General features: G+C 48.1%; 1 protein-coding gene across 1 annotated transcript in view; it reads left to right on the top strand.

The window, feature by feature from the left end:
• CDC42BPA (CDC42 binding protein kinase alpha) overlaps window positions 1-24860 on the top strand; it is a 157453-nt gene that overhangs the window by 44628 nt on the left and 87965 nt on the right. Inside the window, 2 exon segments of the mRNA XM_044288549.1 lie at window positions 19788-19879; window positions 23134-23217. Coding sequence (XP_044144484.1) covers window positions 19788-19879; window positions 23134-23217 — 176 coding nt within the window.

Genomic DNA, 24860 nt, shown 5'->3' with positions numbered 1-24860 from the left:
ACCACTAAATTATGAAATTGCTAAATTGGGAATTGTACTTCAACCCAGAACAAAAAATGTGCTTTGACGGGCACTAAATAACTTTCCCAGCTACAACAGGACAGCGGTAACGAGAGATTTAGAGGGATTTAAATTTGAGGCCTAGTATTTAGGCGCTGGGTCACCGGTATGGATTTAGTGACAGAATTAGACTTGGAAATGCACAGAAGCGTGTGTGTGAAGTTATTCTGAATGACCCTATGTGCACCTTCAATATTATATACCCTTTTAGGGATAGATTTCAAATAGCTCTGATATAGCAGAAACCACTAAATTATGAAATTGCTAAATTGGGAATTGTACTTCAACCCAGAACAAAAAATGTGCTTTGACGGACACTAAATATCTTGCCCAGCAACAACAGTACAGCGGTGGGTAACGAGAGATTTAGAGGGATTTAAATTTGAGGCCTAGTATTTAGGCGCTGGGTCACCGGTATGGATTTAGTGACAGAATTAGACTTGGAAATGCACAGAAGCGTGTGTGTGAAGTTATTCTGAATGACCCAATGTGCACCTTCAATATTATATACCCTTTTAGGGATAGATTTCAAATAGCTCTGATATAGCAGAAACCACTAAATTATGAAATTGCTAAATTGGGAATTGTACTTCAACCCAGAACAAAAAATGTGCTTTGACGGACACTAAATATCTTGCCCAGCAACAACAGTACAGCGGTAACGAGAGATTTAGCGGGATATAAATTTGAGGCCTAGTATTTAGGCGCTGGGTCACCGGTATGGATTTAGTGACAGAATTAGACTTGGAAATGCACAGAAGCGTGTGTGTGAAGTTATTCTGAATGACCCTATGTGCACCTTCAATATTATATACCCTTTTAGGGATAGATTTCAAATAGCTCTGATATAGCAGAAACCACTAAATTATGAAATTGCTAAATTGGGAATTGTACTTCAACCCAGAACAAAAAATGTGCTTTGACGGACACTAAATATCTTGCCCAGCAACAACAGTACAGCGGTGGGTAACGAGAGATTTAGAGGGATTTAAATTTGAGGCCTAGTATTTAGGCGCTGGGTCACCGGTATGGATTTAGTGACAGAATTAGACTTGGAAATGCACAGAAGCGTGTGTGTGAAGTTATTCTGAATGACCCTATGTGCACCTTCAATATTATATACCCTTTTAGGGATAGATTTCAAATAGCTCTGATATAGCAGAAACCACTAAATTATGAAATTGCTAAATTGGGAATTGTACTTCAACCCAGAACAAAAAATGTGCTTTGACGGACACTAAATATCTTGCCCAGCAACAACAGTACAGCGGTGGGTAACGAGAGATTTAGAGGGATTTAAATTTGAGGCCTAGTATTTAGGCGCTGGGTCACCGGTATGGATTTAGTGACAGAATTAGACTTGGAAATGCACAGAAGCGTGTGTGTGAAGTTATTCTGAATGACCCAATGTGCACCTTCAATATTATATACCCTTTTAGGGATAGATTTCAAATAGCTCTGATATAGCAGAAACCACTAAATTATGAAATTGCTAAATTGGGAATTGTACTTCAACCCAGAACAAAAAATGTGCTTTGACGGACACTAAATATCTTGCCCAGCAACAACAGTACAGCGGTGGGTAACGAGAGATTTAGAGGGATTTAAATTTGAGGCCTAGTATTTAGGCGCTGGGTCACCGGTATGGATTTAGTGACAGAATTAGACTTGGAAATGCACAGAAGCGTGTGTGTGAAGTTATTCTGAATGACCCAATGTGCACCTTCAATATTATATACCCTTTTTGGGATAGATTTCAAATAGCTCTGATATAGCAGGAACCACTAAATTATGAAATTGCTAAATTGGGAATTGTATTTCAACCCAGAACAAGAAATGTGCTTGAACGGACACTAAATAACTCGCCCAGCTACAGCACTAGGGACAGATTTAGCTGGATATAAATTTGAGGCCTAGTATTTAGGCGCTGGGTGACCGGTATGGATTTAGTGACAGAATTAGACTGGGATATGGCCAAAAAATAAACAGACTATTGCTGGTTAAATGCACTTGGTGTGACAGCTTCACCCTGATGTAGGCTTTAGCCAAAAAACAACCACACCATTGAGGGTTAAATGCACTTGGTGACAGGCGCAGCTTGCCCCTGATTTTGTATATGGCCAAAAAATGAACAGACTATTGCTGGTTAAATGCACTTGGTGTGACAGCTTCACCCTGATGTAGGCTTTAGCCAAAAAACAACCACACCATTGAGGGTTAAATGCACTTGGTGACAGGCGCAGCTTGCCCCTGATTTTGTATATGGCCAAAAAATGAACAGACTATTGCTGGTTAAATGCACTTGGTGTCACAGCTTCACCCTGATGTAGGCTTTAGCCAAAAAACAACCACACCATTGAGGGTTAAATGCACTTGGTGACAGGCGCAGCTTGCCCCTGATTTTGTATATGGCCAAAAAATGAACAGACTATTGCTGGTTAAATGCACTTGGTGTGACAGCTTCACCCTGATGTAGGCTTTAGCCAAAAAACAACCACACCATTGAGGGTTAAATGCACTTGGTCGCAGCTTGTGCTGGCGCACCACAAGACACAAAATGGCCGCCGATCACCCCAGAAAAATGAGACTGACAAACGGTCTGTGCAGCCTAAAAACAGTGAGCAATTGAGGATCAGCAGCTCAATGATCCACAGCTGCAGATCGATCAGTTAATCAAGTCCTTTGGAGGAGTTAATCTGCCTAATCTCGCCCTACTGTCGCAGCCGCAACCTCTCCCTACGCTAATCAGAGCAGAGTGACGGGCGGCGCTATGTGACTCCAGCTTAAATAGAGGCTGGGTCACATGGTGCTCTGGCCAATCACAGCCATGCCAATAGTAGGCATGGCTGTGATGGCCTCTTGGGGCAAGTAGTATGACGCTTGTTGATTGGCTGCTTTGCAGCCTTTCAAAAAGCGCCAAGAAAGCGTCACAAAAGCGCCAAGAAAGCGACGAACACCGAACCCGAACCCGGACTTTTACGAAAATGTCCGGGTTCGGGTCCGTGTCACGGACACCCCAAAATTCGGTACGAACCCGAACTATACAGTTCGAGTTCGCTCATCCCTACTGATAATCTTTCAGGGTACTGTAGTTGCCCCATTCCAGTTATTACTTTAGTTGCCCTCCTCTGGACCCTCTCCAGCTCTGCTATGTCTGCCTTGTTCACAGGAGCCCAGAACTGTACACAGTCCTCCATGTGCGGTCTGACTAGTGATTTGTAAAGTGGCAGGACTATGTTCTTATCACGGGCATCTATGCCCCTTTTGATGCAACCCATTATCTTATTGGCCTTGGCAGCAGCTGCCTGACACTGGATTTTGCAGCTTAGTTTGCTGTTTATTAAAATTCCTAGATCCTTTTCCATGTCAGTGTTACCGAGTGTTTTACCATTTAGTATGTACGGGTGACTTGCATTATTCCTTCCCATGTGCATAACCTTACATTTGTCCGTGTAAACCTCATCTGCCACTTATCTGCCCAAGCCTCCAATCTATCCAGATCCCTCTGTAGTAGTAGGGTGTACTGAAATAAAACGGATATACCTCAACTGGTCCTGTTTTCATTTCGGTGGCCGCCCTGGACAGTAATGACGGACTGGCGCGCGGTCTTGATGGACGTCACAGGGGACGGAACGGCTATGTCAGCGATGCTGAGAATGATTGGCATCGGGTGTCTCAAAGAGAAGCCTGGGTGTTACAACCTTTTTAATGAGCTTCAGTTTGTGTAGATGAATAGTGCGACTCACGTAGCGGAGGCAGCGCCGCAGGTGTGAGGTTACATGGAGTACTCCGCAGCTGTCGTCACCCAGGGCTCGAGGCTCCGGCCTTCCTCGGGTCTCTTTATCTGCATATAAATTGTTTCCTTATCATATACAGGGAAAGAGCCACTTATCTTCACAAGGGCAGTCAGTTTATGGGATTAGACTTTAAAGTGGAGTTCCCCTTTAAATATATCTAATAACATGATGTAAAAGTGGCTGTATACATCTGTATGCAGTAATCTCCTGAGCTCCCTTTTAGTGGTAGCTGTATATATCTGTATGCAGTAATCTCCTGAGCTTCCTCTAGTGGTGGCTGTATATATCTGTATGCAGTAATCTCCTGAGCTCCCTCTAGTGGTGGCTGTATATATCTGTATGCAGTAATCTCCTGAGCTCCCTCTAGTGGTGGCTGTATATATCTGTATGCAGTAATCTCCTGAGCTCCCTTTTAGTGGTAGCTGTATATATCTGTATGCAGTAATCTCCTGAGCTCCCTCTAGTGGTGGCTGTATATATCTGTATGCAGTAATCTCCTGAGCTCCCTCTAGTGGTGGCTGTATATATCTGTATGCAGTAATCTCCTGAGCTCCCTCTAGTGGTGGCTGTATATATCTGTATGCAGTAATCTCCTGAGCTCCCTCTAGTGGTGGCTGTATATATCCCTGTATGCAGTAATCTCCTGAGCTCCCTCTAGTGGTGGCTGTATATATCCCTGTATGCAGTAATCTCCTGAGCTCCCTCTAGTGGTGGCTGTATATATCTATATGCAGTAATCTCCTGAGCTCCCTCTAGTGGTGGCTGTATATATCTATATGCAGTAATCTCCTGAGCTCCCTCTAGTGGTGGCTGTATATATCTGTATGCAGTAATCTCCTGAGCTCCCTCTAGTGGTGGCTGTATATATCTGTATGCAGTAATCTCCTGAGCTCCCTCTAGTGGTGGCTGTATATATCCCTGTATGCAGTAATCTCCTGAGCTCTCTCTAGTGGTGGCTGTATATAAATGTATGCAGTAATCTCCTGAGCTCCCTCTAGTGGTGGCTGTATATATCTGTATGCAGTAATCTCCTGAGCTCCCTCTAGTGGTGGCTGTATATATCTGTATGCTGCAATCTCCTCAGCTCCCTCTAGTGGGGGCTGCTTAATTGATAGGGTATGCAATTAATGTCTGATAGGTGCAGGTCCCACTTCTGGGACTCACTTCTATATCCAAACTAGGTCCCCAAAATGAAGCGAGAGCACACAGGACGTGTGTGCCCCCCACTTCCTTTCACTGCTATGGGACTAGCTGAGCATACTTGCTCGAATATTTTTGGAAGTCCCATAGCAGTGAATGGAGAGGACACCGTTCGTGCACTGCGTTCTGCAGTTCTGCGACCTGCACCATTCAGACATTTATAGCATACCCTATCTATATGCCATGAATGTCCCAAATGGGAATACCTTTTTAAATGATAAAGTCCTGTCTTCCTGCAGCCACCACTAGAGGGAGAGCATGTTGCATATGTTCAATGAACTCATTGAAAGTATGCAGTAAACTCTTGAGCTCCCCCTAGTGGTGGCTGCAGAAAGCCACCTTTTTTCCATCATTTAAATGGGTTGGAACCAGTTTTAATCGTGTATCTGCAGGGGATAAGTGTCTGGAGGGCGGGGGTCCCAATAGTCAGACACTATCTCAGTTGATACATTCAAAACCTATTCTCTCTTTGGGCTTGTTACAGTGTGTCAGCATAGGTAAGACTTATCACCTTCAGGAAAGGACAGACATTTGTGCTGCTGTATGCAGGTCACACAGCATTGCCTATACACGGTCCTGCTCACACAGCGTGTTTCCATTCATTGACAACAAGCAGAGATCTTCAGACTGGTGGAAATTCGAAAGACGGAATATTTTTAAAAAAAAACGGAAATTTTCATTATGTCATGATTGAAAACTTGGACACCCTCTTTAAGATGTATTGGAGACGTCTGGCCCCTGAGTGTGCAGCTGGAGTGTCATCCAATGAACAGATGCCCTTAAAGAGACAGAGCTCATATTTTGACGCTTTTTCAGCTGTCACAGAATATGGGCCCCTGGGACTGTTTATCACACCTGTATAGTGACCGAGGGTCACACCACAATGTCCTGTGTGTCCTGACAACTTATCAAGGGCCTGATTGATGACCTGAGCTGTGTGTGGGGGCAGGGATGACTGTCCTGTGTGACTGTATGGATCACATTTAAGGGTTGGCTGCTACGTGACGCCCCCTGTGGACGGTTCATGACCATTACATGACTTCCCTCAGCCCAGAGGTGATAGATGTGTGAATTTGGCGCTTGTTCATCACGATACTTCATATTCTGGTCGGATACAGTCACTGACAATCAGCCATTTTTTTAATGAAATTCTTTCATTTTTGGCCGGTTTTCTTCCAACCAAGGGTCTGGGGAGAAAGGCTTGAATATGATCAACCCTTGAAACCCATTTTGTCTTTTAAATAGGTTCAAAATATTGAATTCTGATATTTGAAGATCTCAGAAGCTTACTGCATCTAGATATAAACGGCCACCACTAGAGGGAGCTCAGGAGCTTACTGCATCTAGATATAAATGGCCACCACTAGAGGGAGCTCAGGAGCTTACTGCATATGGATATACACTCACCTAAATAATTATTAGAAACACCTGTTCTATTTCTCATGAATGCGATTATCTAGTCAACCAATCACATGGCAGTTGCTTCAATGCATGTAGGGTTGTGGTCCTGGTCAAGACAATCTCCTGAGCTAGAGTCCGAATTTGGCGTAAACAGAATGAGAACATGTATCCATCATGCCTTGTTACCACTGTGCAGGCTGGTGGTGGTGGTGTAATGGTGTGGGGGATGTTTTCTGGGCACACTTTAGGCCCCTTAGTGCCAATTGGCCATCGTTTAAATGCCACGGGCTACCTGAGCATTGTTTCTGACCATGTCCATCCCTTCATGACCACCATGTACACATCCTCTGATGGCTACTTCCAGCAGGATAATGCACCATGTCACAAAGCTCCAATCATTTCAAATTGGTTTCTTGAACATGACCATGAGTTCACTGTACTAAAATGGCCCCACAGTCACCAGATCTCAACCCAATAGAGCATCTTTGGGATGTGGTGGAACGGGAGCTTCGTGCCCTGGATGTGCATCCCTCAAATCTCCAACTGCAAGATGCTATCCTATCAATATGGGCCAACATTTCTAAAGAATGCTATCAGCACCTTGTGGAATCAATGCCACGTAGAATTAAGGCAGTTCTGAAGGCAAAAGGGGGTCCAACACCGTATTAGTATGGTGCTCCTAATAATTCTTTAGGTGAGTGTATATAGCCTCCACTAGAGGGAGCTCAGGGGCTTACTGCATACAGATATATACATCCATCACTAGAGGGAGCTCAGGAGATGACTACATACAGATATATACAGCCACCTCTAGAGAGAGCTCAGGAGATTACTGCATAGTGATATATACAGCCACCACTAGAGAGAGCTCAGGAGATTACTGCATACTGATATATACAGCCACCACTAGAGGAGCTCAGGAGATTACTGCATACTGATATATACAGCCACCACTAGAGGGAGCTCAGGAGATTACTGCATACAGATATATACAGCCACCACTAGAGGGAGCTCAGGAGATTACTGTATACAGATATATACAGCCACCACTAGAGGGAGCTCAGGAGATTACTACATGCAGATATATACAGCCACCTCTAGAGAGAGCTCAGGAGATTACTGCATACAGATATATACATCCATCACTAGAGGGAGCTCAGGAGATTACTGCATACAGATATATACAGCCACCACTAGAGGGAGCTCAGGAGATTACTGCATTCAGATATATACAGCCACCTCTAGAGAGAGCTCAGGAGATTACTACATACAGATATATACAGACACCACTAGAGGGAGCTCAGGAGATTACTACATACAGATATATACAGCCACCACTAGAGGGAGCTCAGGAGCTTACTGCATACAGATATATACAGCCACCACTAGAGGGCACTCAGGAGATTACTACATACAGATATTTACAGCCACCACTAGAGGGAGCTCAGGAGATTACTGCATACAGATATATACAGAAACCACTAGAGGGAGCTCAGGAGATTACTGCATACAGATATATACAGCCACCACTAGAGGGAGCTCAGGAGATTACTACATACAGATATATACAGCCACCACTAGAGGGAGCTCAGGAGATTACTGCATACAGATATATACAGCCACCACTAGAGGGAGCTCAGGAGATTACTGCATACAGGTATATACAGCCACCACTAGAGGGAGCTCAGGAGCTTAATGCATACAGATATATACAGCCACCACTAGAGGGAGCTCAGGAGATTACTACATACAGATATATACAGCCACTACTAGAGGGAGCTCAGGAGCTTACTGCATACAGATATATACAGCCACCACTAGAGGGAGCTCAGGAGATTACTGCATACAGATATATACAGCCACCACTAGAGGGAGCTCAGGGCCATAATCTGCAGGGCTCTGAATCGGCAGGGGAAATTCTACTACTGTAAAGGTCACAGCTTGGAGCATGTTGTGTACATCTCATGGAGTCCTTTCTGTCTAAGCTGTGGAGCAGGGTAGAGTCTGAATATGAGGTCTACTGTAGGAACTTAGACCCTGGGGGTTTTAGTGGGGTCTGACCCTGGCGAAAACTAAATGTTCAGCCATGGCTGCTGTTATGACCCCACTACAACACCAGGAGAGCGCCTCATGACTACTGTTGAGCGAACTTGTGTTTTAAGTTTGGCGTCTAAAGTTCGGGTTATAGAAGTATTCCATTATGGATTCCGCTACCACGGACCATAATGAAATTTAGAATCTATAACGCGATTCTTCGATAACCCGAACTTAAAACACAAGTTCACTCAACACTACCCATGACTCGTGCCTTCAGGTACCTCCATCAAATTTCCTTTTTCTGCAGCTCCCCCTGCAGGCGAAATAAGCAAAGTACTCCAAGGGTATAAAATCAGTGCAAAAGTATGGAGCCCAGGGCTCTTGGGTGATGGATGTGGAGACCTCCGCTCGGCCTCATTGTCCCTTGAGTCTATAGGGACAATGAGAACCTTCCCATGCAATGCTTTTTTTTCCGTGGGATTAGTAGAAGGGACGGTCCATGTGCTCGGTCATCAGCGATGACGTCCCAGACGTTACACAAACATGCAGACCTGCCTACAATGCAAACACCAGGACAGCGTGGCCTTTCCTGGGACCTTCTTACCCCATGGACAAAGGCGTAGTAATATATGGAGCTGTAGCTCTTCACCTAAGCATTTTGGCTCTTGATTAGAATTCAAGAGCCGCAGTGAAGGCTGACACGTGTACGTGTGTGTGTGTGTGTGTATATATATATATACAGTACAGACCAAAAGTTTGGACACTCCTTCTCATTCAAAGAGTTTTCTTTATTTTCATGACTATGGAAATTGTAGATTCACACTGAAGGCATCAAAACTATGAATTAACACATGTGGAATTATATACATAACAATCAAGTGTGAAACAACTGAAAATATGTCATATTCTAGGTTCTTCAAAGTAGCCACCTTTTGCTTTGATTACTGCTTTGCACACTCTTGGCATTCTCTTGATGAGCTTCAAGAGGTAGTCACCTGGAATGGTCTTCCAACAGTCTTGAAGGAGTTCCCAGAGATGCTTAGCACTTGTTGGCCCTTTTGCCTTCACTCTGCGGTCCAGCTCACCCCAAACCATCTTGATTGGGTTCAGGTCCGGTGACTGTGGAGGCCAGGTCACCTGGCGCAGCACCCCATCACTCTCCTTCATGGTCAAATAGCCCTTACACAGCCTGGAGGTGTGTTTGGGGTCATTGTCCTGTTGAAAAATAAATGATGGTCCAACTAAACGCAAACCGGATGGGATAGCATGCCGCTGCAAGATGCTGTGGTAGCCATGCTGGTTCAGTATGCCTTCAATTTTGAATAAATCCCCAACAGTGTCACCAGCAAAGCACCCCCACACCATCACACCTCCTCCTCCATGCTTCACGGTGGGAACCAGGCGTGTAGAGTCCATCCGTTCACCTTTTCTGCATCGCACAAAGACACGGTGGTTGGAACCAAAGATCTAAAATTTGGACTCATCAGACCAAAGCACAGATTTCCACTGGTCTAATGTCCATTCCTTGTGTTCTTTAGCCCAGACAAGTCTCTTCTGCTTGTTGCCTGTCCTTAGCAGTGGTTTCCTAGCAGATATTCTACCATGAAGGCCTGATTCACACAGTCTCCTCTTAACAGTTGCTCTAGAGATGTGTCTGCTGCTAGAACTCTGTGTGGCATTGACCTGGTCTCTAATCTGAGCTGCTGTTAACCTGCGATTTCTGAGGCTGGTGACTCGGATGAACTTATCCTCCGCAGCAGAGGTGACTCTTGGTCTTCCTTTCCTGGGGCGGTCCGCATGTGAGCCAGTTTCTTTGTAGCGCTTGATGGTTTTTGTGACTGCACTTGGGGACACTTTCAAAGTTTTCCCAATTTTTCAGACTGACTGACCTTCATTTCTTCAAGTAATGATGGCCACTCGTTTTTCTTTACTTAGCTGCTTTTTTCTTGCCATAATACAAATTCTAAGGCTACTTTCACATTAGCGGTTTTCTTTTCCGGCACAGAGTTCCGTCACAGGGGCTCTATACCAGAAAAGAACTGATCAGTTTTATCCCCATGTATTCTGAATAGAGAGTAATCCATTCAGGATGCATCAGGATGTCTTCAGTTCAGTCATTTTGAATGATCAGGCAAAAGAGAAAACCGTAGCATGCTACGGTTTTATCTCCGGCGAAAAAAAACTGAAGACTTGCCTGAATGCCGGTCCGGCATTTTTTTCCATAGGAATGTATTAGTGCCTGATCCGGCATTCAAAATACCGGAATGCCGGATCCGTCCTTCCGGTCTGCGCATGCGCAGACCTTTAAAAAATGAGAAAAAAACCAAAACTGATCCGTTTTGCCTGATGACACCGGAAAAACGGATCCGGTATTGCAATGCATTTTTCAGGCTGAAAAATGCCTGATCAGTCAGAAAAAATGACAACCATTTGCATACAGTTTGCCTGATCAGGCAGTCAGTTCAGGCAACAGAACCGCCTGCCGGAATCAAACAACGCAAGCGTGAAAGTACCCTAACAGTCTATTCAGTAGGACTATCAGCTGTGTATCCACTTGACTTCTCCACAACGCAACTGATGGTCCCAACCCCATTTATAAGGCTGGGTTCACACCTGAGCGTTTTACAGCGCGTTCCTTTCCCGCTGTAAAACGCTCAACAGGCAAGAACCAATGATTCCCTATGGGAATGGTTCTCACCTGAGCGTTTTACAGCGCGTACGATCGCGCTGTAAAACGCCCAACGCCCCAAGAAGTACATGAGCTTCTTTGGGGCGTCTTGTCGCGCGTTCCCGTACATAGACTTCAGCGGGAATGCGCGACAATGGGCGTTCGCTTGTCTCTGTATGCGCGATTGCAAACGCCTGTACAATCGCACATACAGAGCGCTCCATCGCGAATGCTCAGGTCCGGACCCCAGCGTAAGGCAAGAAATCCCACTTATTAAACCTGACAGGGCACACCTGTGAAGTGAAGACCATTTCAGGTGACTACCTCTTGAAGCTCATCAAGAGAATGCCAAGAGTGTGCAAAGCAGTAATCAAAGCAAAAGGTGGCTACTTTGAAGAACCTAGAATATGACATATTTTCAGTTGTTTCACACTTTTTTGTTATGTATATAATTCCATATGTGTTAATTCATAGTTTTGATGCCTTCAGTGTGAATCTACAATTTCCATAGTCATGAAAATAAAGAAAACTCTTGAATGAGAAGGTGTGTCCAAACTTTTGGTCTGTACTGTATGTATATATATAATTATTTTTTTTGCAGCTTCTTTGTTTTGATTTCCGCGTTTTGCAGGCTGTTATTTCGCCTTGTGTTTTGCAGCCTGTGCATGTCATGGCGTCGCCCTGTGTTGTGATACCAGAGTCGCCTGGCACTGTGTGTAAATTTCTGTCCTCAAGTGCCAAGTGGGTTCAATGACTTTTCTTATGCTTGTGTGTAGCGCCCAGAGATGGAAAAATTGAGAAACTACAACTCTCAACATGCTCTGATTAAACCTTGATTATCCAGCCAAGCGCTTTAAAACGTAGCCCCTCTTCTCTGGTTGTACTCGAGTCACATCAGAATTTTGCTGGGCGTCCTTGAAAACCTTCTAGCGCTGTGCGGACAGACGTCTCCCATAATGCTCTGCACATTGTCTTATTTCACTGCAAAGGTGTCGTTTTTTTTTATTTTGGCGCGGCACAGCAGGGCACGCTGGGCGCAGCACAGCAGGGCACGCCGGGTGCAGCACATCAGCAGGGCACGCCGGGCGCAGCACGCCGGGCCCAGCACAGCAGGGCACGCCGGGCCCAGCACAGCAGGGCACGCCGGGCCCAGCACAGGAGGGCACGCCGGGCCCAGCACAGGAGGGCACGCCGGGCCCAGCACAGGAGGGCACGCCGGGCCCAGCACAGGAGGGCACGCCGGGCGCAGCACAGGAGGGCACGCCGGGCGCAGCACAGCAGGGCACGCCGGGGCGCAGCACAGCAGGGCACGCCGGGGCGCAGCACAGCAGGGCACGCCGGGGCGCAGCACAGGAGGGCACGCCGGGGCGCAGCACAGGAGGGCACGCCGGGGCGCAGCACAGGAGGGCACGCCGGGCCCAGCACAGGAGGGCACGCCGGGCGCAGCACAGGAGGGCACGCCGGGCGCAGCACAGCAGGGCACGCCGGGGCGCAGCACAGCAGGGCACGCCGGGGCGCAGCACAGCAGGGCACGCCGGGGCGCAGCACAGGAGGGCACGCCGGGGCGCAGCACAGGAGGGCACGCCGGGGCGCAGCACAGGAGGGCACGCCGGGGCGCAGCACAGGAGGGCACGCCGGGGCGCAGCACAGGAGGGCACGCCGGGGCGCAGCACAGGAGGGCACGCCGGGGCGCAGCACAGGAGGGCACGCCGGGGCGCAGCACAGGAGGGCACGCCGGGGCGCAGCACAGGAGGGCACGCCGGGGCGCAGCACAGGAGGGCACGCCGGGGCGCAGCACAGGAGGGCACGCCGGGGCGCAGCACAGGAGGGCACGCCGGGGCGCAGCACAGGAGGGCACGCCGGGGCGCAGCACAGGAGGGCACGCCGGGGCGCAGCACAGGAGGGCACGCCGGGGCGCAGCACAGGAGGGCACGCCGGGGCGCAGCACAGGAGGGCACGCCGGGGCGCAGCACAGGAGGGCACGCCGGGGCGCAGCACAGGAGGGCACGCCGGGGCGCAGCACAGGAGGGCACGCCGGGGCGCAGCACAGGAGGGCACGCCGGGGCGCAGCACAGGAGGGCACGCCGGGGCGCAGCACAGGAGGGCACGCCGGGGCGCAGCACAGGAGGGCACGCCGGGGCGCAGCACAGGAGGGCACGCCGGGGCGCAGCACAGGAGGGCACGCCGGGGCGCAGCACAGGAGGGCACGCCGGGGCGCAGCACAGGAGGGCACGCCGGGGCGCAGCACAGGAGGGCACGCCGGGGCGCAGCACAGGAGGGCACGCCGGGGCGCAGCACAGGAGGGCACGCCGGGGCGCAGCACAGGAGGGCACGCCGGGGCGCAGCACAGGAGGGCACGCCGGGGCGCAGCACAGGAGGGCACGCCGGGGCGCAGCACAGGAGGGCACGCCGGGGCGCAGCACAGGAGGGCACGCCGGGGCGCAGCACAGGAGGGCACGCCGGGGCGCAGCACAGGAGGGCACGCCGGGCGCAGCACAGGAGGGCACGCCGGGCGCAGCACAGCAGCAGCGCTCCTCTCTCTCCACTCCTGATAGTTTGTTGCAACGTATCAGTCTGGAGTCGGGCGTTTGGATTGTCTAGACTGGATACAACTGTGACAAACTCTCAGCTGTTGGCAATATCAGATCTGTGCTGATTTTTGTGAACAGGTATGTCCCCATTCATTGGCAGTGAGCAGAGATCCTATCTTAAAATATCACATAATGTCTGGTTGCCATGACTTAGGCTACTTTCACACTGGCGTTTTGGCTTTCCGTTTTTGAGATCCGTTTCAGGGCTCTCACACGCGGCCCCAAACGGATCAGTTTTGCCCCAATACATTCTGAATGGATGCGGATCCGCTCAGAATGCATCAGTTTGCCTCCGTTCCGTCTCCATTCCGCTCTGGAGGCTGCTTGCAGCGTTTTGGTGTCCGCCTGACGATGCGGAGCCAAACGGATCCGTCCTGACTTACAATGTAAGTCAATGGGGACGAATCCTTTTTTCACTGACACAATATGGTGCAATTGAAAACGGATCCGCGTCCCATTGACTTTCAGTGTAAGTAAAAACGGATCCGTTTCTAATGTAATGCAGACGGATCCGTTCTGAACGGATACAATCGTAGGCATTATAGGTGCAGATCCGTCTGTGCAGACACCAGACGGATCCGCACCTAACGCAGGTGTTAAAGTAGCCCTAGGCCTCATGCACACTGCCGTTGTTCGGGTCCGCGTCCGAGCCGCAGTTTTGGCGGCTCGGATGCGGACACATTCACTTCAATGGGGCCGCAAAAGATGCGGACAGCACATCGTTATCCACAAAAAATATATAACCTGTCCTATTCTTGTCCGTTTTGCGAACAAGAATAGGCAGTTATATCAATAGCTGCCCGTGCCGATCCGCAAATTGCAGAACGCACACGTACGCCATCTGTGTTTCGCGGATCCGTGATTTGCGGAGCGCAAAACACACAACGGTCGTGAAATGCAGATCCCAGACTCCCCTAAAAAGAGCCCCAGCCCTGACTCCCTTAAAAATAGAGACCCCCCCCCCTCCCCCGGACCAGACTCCATTAGAAATAGAGACCCCCAGTAACAAATACAGACTGATCCTATTATTGACGTTTGCCCTACAAGATGGCTTCCAAGAAGAACGCTGGCGACGTCTCTGCCTCCGAAATACATCAGCGGACCCCATTCACATTAGCAGCGATGAGGCCACAAGATGGCCGCTGTTGCCATGGTGACAGCAGATGTCATGTTCACCCTGCAGCGCCGGTGATAAGGCTTTCTGGCCGCGTCTCTTCATTCACCGCCTGCCGTATAATGAGGCTGCCCCTCCCCCGCTCAATGGGAGGCCGCAGCTTCATTCATTCATTGCGGGTGTTGGAGGTGAATGAATCTCCTCGGGCCCATTCACAGTCGGCCATGCTCTGCAGCCTCTGCTCACGTCACCCCCCCCCCCCCACTCCTCACAAGACGCGCAGGAGATTTCCCACGATGCCCGCCCTGCGTCTTACATCGCCCGGTAGCCATCCCTGGAAATGGATATTGATGATATCTTCACCGTCCGCTCGCTAATGAATGTTTACGTGTTTACTGAGCGCGGGCGACCCTTGGGAATAACCCCCGGAATGTTCCCGCCAATCTGCGCATAATCTGCATTCACGTCTATCCGCCAGGAATGCTGCGGCTGATTATCTGACCCAATAATATAAAACTAAAGAAGAGATTTAGGTTTCAAGGAAAATCTTGGTTGATATTTATTTGATTACTGAGCAATTTATGGAATGTATCTGTGAACCGTCTGCTCATTGTCCGTATAAACAGTACATACATCACATTACTTGTTCTGTATTATACTCCAGAGCTGCACTCACTATTCTGCTGGTGCAGTCACTGTGTACATACATTACATTACTTATCCTGTACTGATCCTGAGTTACATCCTGTATTGTACTCCAGAGCTGCACTCACTATTCTGCTGGTGCAGTCACTGTGTACATACATTACTTATCCTGTACTGATCCTGAGTTACATCCTGTATTATACTCCAGAGCTGCACTCACTATTCTGCTGGTGCAGTCACTGTGTGCATACATTACATTACTTATCCTGTACTGATCCTGAGTTACATCCTGTATTATACTTCAGAGCTGCACTCACTATTCTGCTGGTGCAGTCACTGTGTACATACATTACTTATCCTGTACTGATCCTGAATTACATCATGCATTATACTCCAGAGCTGCACTCACTATTCTGCTGGTGCAGTCACCGTGTACATACATTACATTACTTATCCTGTACTGACCCGGAGTTACATCCTGTATTATCCTCCAGAGCTGCACTCACTATTCTGCTGGTGCAGTCACTGTGTACATACATTACTTATCCTGTACTGATCCTGAATTACATTCTGTATTATACTCCAGAGCTGCACTCACTATTCTGCTGGTGCAGTCACCGTGTACATACAAATGACTGACAGGGCTAGGTAGGGACTGGGGAGAGCAGGACAAATATACTTTTTGTTTTTATCAGGAGTAGTGAGAATATGAAGTTTTATTCCTGCAAATTCTGCTCCTTAAAGGGGTTCTCTGGGGAAAAAGGATATTTTATCAAGTGCCCGCAGCCTGCATCACTGAGTTGGGGATTCATACTTACCTGCATCCTGCCGCTCCAGTGTGTCCATGATGCAGTCCCTGGAGTGTTTCTATCCAGTGCAGCATGGGCATGGTCACGTGCTCCGCTGCGGCCATTGACTGACTTCAGAAGTGATGTGGCCAGACATTGTCTGTAGAGGAGCATGTGACCATGCCCATTCTGCACAGAATGGAAACCGTCACATCCTGTATTATTCTGCAGAGCTGCACTCACTATTCTCCTGGTGCAGTCACTGTGTACATACATTACATTACTTATCCTGTACTGATCCTGAGTTACATCCTGTATTATACTCCAGAGCTGCACTCGCTATTCTGCTGGTGCAGTCACTGTGTACATACATTACTTATCCTGTACTGATCCTGAGTTACACCCTGTATTATACTCCAGAGCTGCACTCACTATTCTGCTGGTGCAGTCACTGTGTACATACATTACATTACTTATCCTGTACTGATCCTGAGTTACATCCTGTATTATACTCCAGAGCTGCGCTCACTATTCTGCTGGTGCAGTCACTGTGTACATACATTACATTACTTATCCTGTACTGATCCTGAGTTACATCCTGTATTATACTCCAGAGCTGCACTCACTATTCTGCTGGTGCAGTCACTGTGTACATACATTACATTACTTATCCTGTACTGATCCTGAGTTACATCCTGTATTATACTCCAGAGCTGCACTCACTATTCTGCTGGTGCAGTCACTGTGTACATACATTACATTACTTATCCTGTACTGATTCTGAGTAACATCCTGTATTATACTCCAGAGCTGCACTCACTATTCTGCTGGTGAAGTCACTGTGTACATACATTACATTACTTATCCTGTACTGATCCTGAGTTACATCCTGTATTATACTCCAGAGCTGCACTCACTATTCTGCCGGTGCAGTCACTGTGTACATACATACATTACATTACTTATCCTGTACTGATCCTGAGTTACATCCTGTATTATACTCCAGAGCTGCACTCACTATTCTGCTGGTGGAGTCACTGTGTACATACATTACCTATCCTGTACTGATCCTGAGTTACATCCTGTATTATACTCCAGAGCTGCACTCACTATTCTGCTGGTGCAGTTACTGTGTACATACATTACTTATCCTGTACTGACCCTGAGTAACATCCTGTATTATACTCCAGAGCTGCACTCACTATTCTGCTGGTGCAGTCACTGTGTACATACATTACTTATCCTGTACTGATCCTGAGTTACATCCTGTATTATACCCCAGAGCTGCACTCACTATTCTGCTGGTGCAGTTACTGTGTACATACATTACTTATCCTGTACTGACCCTGAGTTCCATCCTGTATTATACTCCAGAGCTGCACTCACTATTCTGCTGGTGCAGTCACTGTGTACATACATTACTTATCCTGTACTGATCCTGAGTTACAGCCTGTATTATACTCCAGAGCTGCACTCACTATTCTGCTGGTGGAGTCACTGTGTACATACTTAGTACATAAGGCCGAAAAAAGACATTTGTCCATCCAGTTCGGCCTGTCATCCTGCAAGCTGATCCAGAAGAAGGCAAGGGGGGGGGGGGGGGGGGGGGAAATTCCTTCCCAACTCCAATCAAAATAAGGCTACATTCACACGTCAGTATTTTTCTATATCCCGAATTTCGGTCCGTTTTTTGCGGATCCGTTGTTCCTGAAAATGTTTCCGTATGTCATCCGTTTTTTTGCGGATCCGCAAAAAACGGAAACATGTATAAATTTCATAAAGCAAATAAAGTTGTTTTGATTTCTTTGAAAAAAAATTTAAAGAAAAAGTGAAGTGATTTCTGTGGGCAGGTTTTAATTTCCAGGAACGGATTCCGCATAAAACGGATGACATACGTGATGACATACGAATGTCATCCATTTTTTGCGGAACCATTGACTTTGTATTGTACCAGGATCCGATTTTTGCGGAAAAGAATAGGACATGTTTTATATTTAATTGGACATGCGGAACGGAACAACGGAAACGGACAGCACACACTGTGTTGTCCGATTTTTTTTTTCCAGGACCCATTGAAAATTAATGGGTGCAGAACTGGTCCTGATCTGTTCCGCAAAAAACGGAACAGATCAGGAAAGAAACAACGGACGTGTGAATGGACCCTAACTCCCTGGATGAACGACCCCTCTCTAGTAGCTATAGCCTGTAATATTATTACACTCCAGAAATACATCCATTACTGTAAAACGATGCCTGAGGTGGACATTTCGGCACTGGCACAGCAGTGGTAATGCGCAGGATTTTTCCACCATCGAGAGTTTCCTTTTTTCTGGGAAACGTTCTTGTGTATTCGGAACGTGTGATTTGACGTGCAGACAGAATATCTCTATGAGAACTATTAAAGGGGTCCTCTGCTATGGATATAGTCCTGGTTCTGAGATCTCCGGTGATCAGCTGTAATCCGGAGGAATCCTATCAGTAAGGCCTCATGCACACGGTCGTTGGTCAGCCGTTCCGTACATTGGGGAGCGCAATTTGCAGTCACATGGCGAGAAGCCCTACGGAAACACTCCGTGGGGTCCTGTGCCTCTGTTCCGCACCGCACCTTCTGGATTGCGGACCCATTTAAGTGAATGGGTTCTCATCTGTGATAGGGTGTGCGTACGGCCGGAGCCCGTATATTTGCGGATGTCAATATTGGCACGGCCGCGTGCATGGGGCCTAAAGTGTCCAGTAGCCCTGCAGCGCCTCCACAGGTCAAATCAAGAATTACATAGTCCTCATCGAAACCATTGTATGGGATGATGTCAGGAAAGTGGCAGAACATTTGTGTACAGCCGATCACATTTCAAGCCGCGCCCCCTTGCTGGAAAGCCACTCCCCTTTTCCAGCTAAAAGCCCCTCCCCCCATTGAGCGAGGCACGAAAAGTGTCTAAAACACAAAATAAATGTGCCCCATCTACACCATCCCGGTTGTCCGAGTGTTTAATATTGATAACCTATCCGGTCCCTTCAGTCTCTTCCGTGGACGGTGACCTCACGTGGCCTAGGTGCCTATTCAAGTGAATGCAATACCAAACACTGCCACTATCCAGTGGATGGCGCTGTGCTTGCTAAGCTACCTCCTCAGACAGCTGATCATAGGTTCCCAATATCAGAATCTCAGAAAAACCCTTTACCTAATAAATTTGCCTCTTTATGTTTCAATTTGTCCTTTTTCAGTATCTCTGCTTGCTGTCAGTGAATGGGAGCATCCCTGATTACCCTCCCCAGAGGCTGAGATCCTATCCAGACCCAATACTTCTGACAGCTGATGGTTTGTTACTGTTGTGTCAGGATCCCGACTGGTACATTTCACCTGGACTGATACATTGCAACAGACCTTCAGCTCTGGGAGATTTGTGCCGCTGCTGTCGTAGATTTCATGACTTCTCGTTACTTCCTTTTAAAGTGACGTTGCTTATTTTTTTAATTTTTTTTTTGCAGCCAAACCATTTGCCGAAAAATTGAAGCAGCTGAGACTCCACAAGGAGGATTTCGAAATCCTCAAGGTGATCGGAAGAGGCGCTTTCGGGGAGGTGAGGAACGCTCTGATTGTACGCTGTAAAAATCGGTTCATTTCTGTAATCCGGCGTGGGAGCTGACAGCCGCTGGATTATCAGAATGGTATCCAGGCTCCGCCCCTTATTAACGCCCCTCCCCTTTGTCCATGTGCATTGCTCACTGGCGGTTTAGCTGCTTGTTTTTCTCCAGCTATCCATTTACTAACTTCCTGCTGAGCTTGTGCAACCAATGAAGCAGTCCTGCAGTGTAAAGCATGGGGAAGAGACAGAGCAACAGCCACACACGAGTCAGGAGGTGAAGACAATAATTAACCTCTCGTGAAGAGGATGAGGCTGCCATCTTTCCGATGGTGTTCTGATCCAGTGCAAGCTTCCAGGTTCTGATATAATTCCTTTTTTAAAGGGGTTGTGCCACGTTTTCACCTTATCCTCATATCCACAGAATAGGGAACAGCTAATTGATCAGCGGGGGTCCTCCCCCCCGATCCTGATGGAGCGGGAGACCACTCCTTGCTGTTCCATTCATTCTCTATGGGACTACCGGAGATAGCCGAGTACAGTGTGAGCGGACTGTCACTCCATTGGGACACTGGGACGGGACCCTCATTCTCCAGGTGTCAGACCCCCACCAATCAGTTTGTTGTCTCCTCCCCTGTGGATAGGGGATAACTTGAAAGCTTGGCACACCCCCTTTAAGGGACGGCATCCCTCCTGGGTTGTGTTTGCTATTTCTTTGAATGGGGATTAGGTGCAGTACTAAACACCACCTGTGAAGAAGAGTGGCGCCATCTCTAGGGAAAAGACGGGCTTGACCTCTTTGATTCTATTCAGCTGTTAGTTAGGTGACAACCCAGCTTTCCTGTAATCTGCCTGGTGAAGTGCTGGTCCTGAGCGGAGCCCTGTATCTCTATATAACTGAGGAAGATGGGCGACACCTGCCGTAGAAACCGTCCGAAATGCTGAATAGTATTCTTAAAGGGGTTGGAAGAATCAGCCTCTTGTCCAGGACAACCCCTTTAACGAAGCATCAAAAGAAGGCGACTTCAGGGTTTTCTGATGGTAAAGGAGCTCTCCAGGAAAAAACTGACACACTGTGTGCTGGGGGGGCGGGATTTACACACAGATACAGAGTTACAGGTCATGCTCCGCCCCTCAGACTGCTACAGAGTTGCACACAATGTATCCGTTTTTCCTGGAGTGTGATTTGCGCTGTCGTTGGGGTAGCAGTTGGTTGGAGATGAGCGGCGCCGGGGTCATTGTGTCCTCCGGATCCGGTTACCATTCTTACTGCCAGCGCAGATCCGTGTTTAACCATGTAGCTGCTGGCGTAGGGGATTTTATATCCTGGTATTACTGGATTGGATAGACAGGAGCCTGACATCACTGCCTTCACTTCACCCACATATCCATACCGCCTCCCACTCCTCTCCTAAAATACTCTGTGCTGCTGTCACCCCCAACATATCTACCTTCATTTCCCCTGCCCTCATCAGCATCATTACATAAAAGTACTCCTACAAGATCCATGCTCTCCTCTCCTGAAATACTCTGTGTAATAACAGTTCTGCAGCACCTATGTCCCACTGTCACATGCAACCTTGTCCCTAATGATGCCATGTCAAGATAATTGCCTCCTGAAATACTTTGTGCCGCTGTGAACGTCAGACCCTTGCTGGATTGACTGAGATTTGAGGGTGCCCCTAGAGGAGTGCGCTGTGCTCTGCCCCGGTCTTGAAGTAGTTAAATTTCCATGGGAATTGTGGGTAATTGGTTTAGATGTGAACTTACATTTGGCGGCTTGCTGGCGGGGAGCTGCGTCCAGATGGTGGATGATGAGCGATGCAATCACAATCCGCACTGCTCGGCTCAGCACAGCGATCCCTGACCCCGTCTTGTTGTGTGATCAGTAGCAGCACAGAGTATTTCAGGAGAGGGGTGATGATGTTAATGGAAACAGGTCTGCATGGGACAGGGGCAGTGTCATAATCTGAGGAGGGGGATGCAGACTTGTGAGATGCTATAGACTGAGAGTTACACAGTGGGAGGAGCAGAGCCCCCCAGCAGCACAGAGTATTACAGGAGAGGTCATGTGGGAGGTACTGACCCGTCCAGTCTGTATAGGACGGGGCAATATCATTTGAGGAGGGGGGAATAGAGACAAATGGGGAGGGCACTGGCATGGAAGAAAGAGCAGGCTTCCCAGCAGCACAGAGTATTTCAGGAGGTGAGTGTGATGGAGTATCTCGGGAGGACAGGGCCGTATGTGATGGGTAGTGTCATGGTGTGAGGCGGAGGATGAGGACAAATGGGAGGTTACAGACTGAGGGTTACATAGTGACGCGGGCAGGTTCTCCAGCAGCACAGAGTATTTCAGGAGAGGGACGGCATGCAAATCTTGCGGTGTGCGGGTGACCTGTCCACACGTGTCGTTAAGTGTCATGACGTGAAGAAGGGGATGGAGACAAGCGGGAAGTCACAGACTAGAAAGGAGCAGCATTCACAGCAGCACAGAGTATTTTAGGAAAGGATCTTGCACAGATCTCTCTTTCTAATGCAGGATTTCTGAGCTTATAGGAAAATCAGTAAATGAGGCGCCTAGCGAGGTTGTACGTGTCTCATGGCTCACAGTAAAGCGTCTCATTAACCATGTAGTTGCCAGGACGCACTCTGCAGAGCTTACACTCTGACAGCCAGCCTGACCTCCCCCTCCCCCGAGACCCTCCTAGTTGTTTTCTGTCTGTGGTCCGGTCGCTAACATTCACTGATTACATTTGGCCCTTTTCCGATGCGAGCGAGAGCGTTCCTAATAGAAAATACTGTCAGCGTTCCACTTCCGCAAAATAGGTTACCGGGAATGTAGGGATATTACCGCCATGTTGTGTCCTATAGAATACCGCGTGGGCTCCGAGGCGGGGTTACAGCTGAAGATTACAGTAAAAAGTAGCAAAAAAAAAAAAGATGAGATTTATGAGAAATCAAGTTATTACCCAATAAAATATTTCTTAAAGGGGAAGAGCACCTTTATTTCTATTATTGTATTTGTGATGATCCTGATACTTTGTTGCATAGTTTACATAAACAAGTTGTTTCCATGGAAATGCTTTTGAATCGGGGAGAAATGCAACTTGACTGCGGCCACGCGGCACCGTACGGGTCTGTACTGACTTATTTCGGCATTGGCCCGATGATGTCACACTCTCCGCTACAAATGACCCCCCCCCATCCTGCATGCCGCTAGCTCTGACCTCTTGCCATCTTTTTTCTCGCAGGTTGCCGTGGTGAAATTGAAAAATACGGATAAGGTGTTTGCCATGAAGATCCTGAATAAATGGGAGATGCTCAAAAGAGCTGAGGTGAGAGGGGCCCCGGGGTCCGCTGTGCTGTTTATCTTCTGATACTTTATCTTAAAGGGACATTTCATTATGTCCCCTCCCCGTGATAGGCTTCTGAAGCAGGAAGTTTGGCAAAGGGGGAGTGGCTCTGTCTGCATCGGATATAGTCTAAGCCCCGCCTCCCAGCTGATTTTGATTAGTTTATTGTCAAGAAACCCCCCAACAGGTAGTGATTGTCCAGTGCAGAGGGCGGCGCGCACAGCATTGCACGCTGTCACGGCACACGGAGACGCTCTGGGCCCGTGTTATGGGCGTGCGCTGCCGTTCTTCCCTCAAGGTAATGCCTTTAAGGGAGAGTATTGTGGATCATCCTTTCTTAGAACTCTGTTTTGACTTTTTCCTCTGTTATTCCTCCTGGAAATGTATTAATAAATTGATTGCTGGATATTTACTCAGTAGAGTGTGTCCCTACTCAGTAGAGTGTGTCCCTACGCAGTGACCTCTGTCTGTATCAGAGTGTATAGGGACTTGCCGCATTGACGCAAGCAATAGTTATGCCTCCCGTTGTCAATTTAATCACATATTTCCTGGAGGAGTAACAGAGGAACAACACAATTAAGAAAATATTTACTAAACAGGCATATCAGGAAAGTGGACAGATACTCTTTGAAGGGGTTGTCCACGATTTTATTGATTAGGGAGGGTCCGACACACACACACACACACACCTCTTCACTGCACGCGCAGAGGCAACATAGTCTTATGTCTCTGCGCAGGCGCTGAAGGCACTGATGCAGAAGAGGCATGTGATCAAATCACATGACCACTACCATCTTGTGAGCCATGGCTGACACATCCATTGTTTACACAAGGGATCCATTGGCAGTTGGGGGAGGGGGGGACGACTAAGCGTGGAAGCCCGGGGTAAGAAGTACCCCCCAAACAGCACCAACAAAAAAACAAAAAAAATACTACAGCCGCGTCAGTGAAATAGTTTGGCTGCTGAAATGTATTTTTATTTTTTTGCTGTGTCATTAAGGGGTTAAGGCTGCTTGCTGACGCTCTCATAGGTTGTCAGATCACTCTTTTTTTTTTTCCAGAAATTTTCATAAGCGCCCATTCTCGCCTGACGGTCGCGGCCCTTCCCCAGGTTAAGGCGACTTTCCAAATCTTGGGTTTATTTTGCGCCGTCAACACTTCAATATTATGACGTTCCCTGGAAACAGCGGCCTGTGTTTATAGGAGGAATTTATGGCCTTGCTATATATGGCCCCTCAGATCTGCGGGGCGGGATAGACGCCCACATGTCCGCCTCGCTAGAATACATGAGGCGTGTTGGTTCTCCGTGAACGAGGCATTCAGCGCCTTCTGCCTCTCAGCCTCCGCTCCATAAATAGTCCGAGGAGCACTCGCCTCTCCTGACGTGTCTCACCTGTAATAACAGTTCTGCAGCACCTATGCTCATCGCTCTCAAGTTTTGCCGTTCCTCTATTATTCCTGCTAGTAGTTATGAATTAATTGCCTGCAGTTTGCATTGAAGGTCCAGCTGGGTGTGACCAGTTGGGAGCGTGTCCCTGCGCAGTCCGACACTCCATCGCTCCTGTGACTGGCCGCAGCCATCACGTGACCCAGCGACGCCAATAGAGGGGGGGGGGGGTGCTGCG

This window comes from Bufo gargarizans, chromosome 4, assembly GCF_014858855.1.
Source record: "Bufo gargarizans isolate SCDJY-AF-19 chromosome 4, ASM1485885v1, whole genome shotgun sequence".
Classification (NCBI taxonomy): domain Eukaryota; kingdom Metazoa; phylum Chordata; class Amphibia; order Anura; family Bufonidae; genus Bufo; species Bufo gargarizans.
Note: the sequence above shows the minus strand (reverse complement) of the source record. Positions and strands in the feature narration are given on the sequence as shown.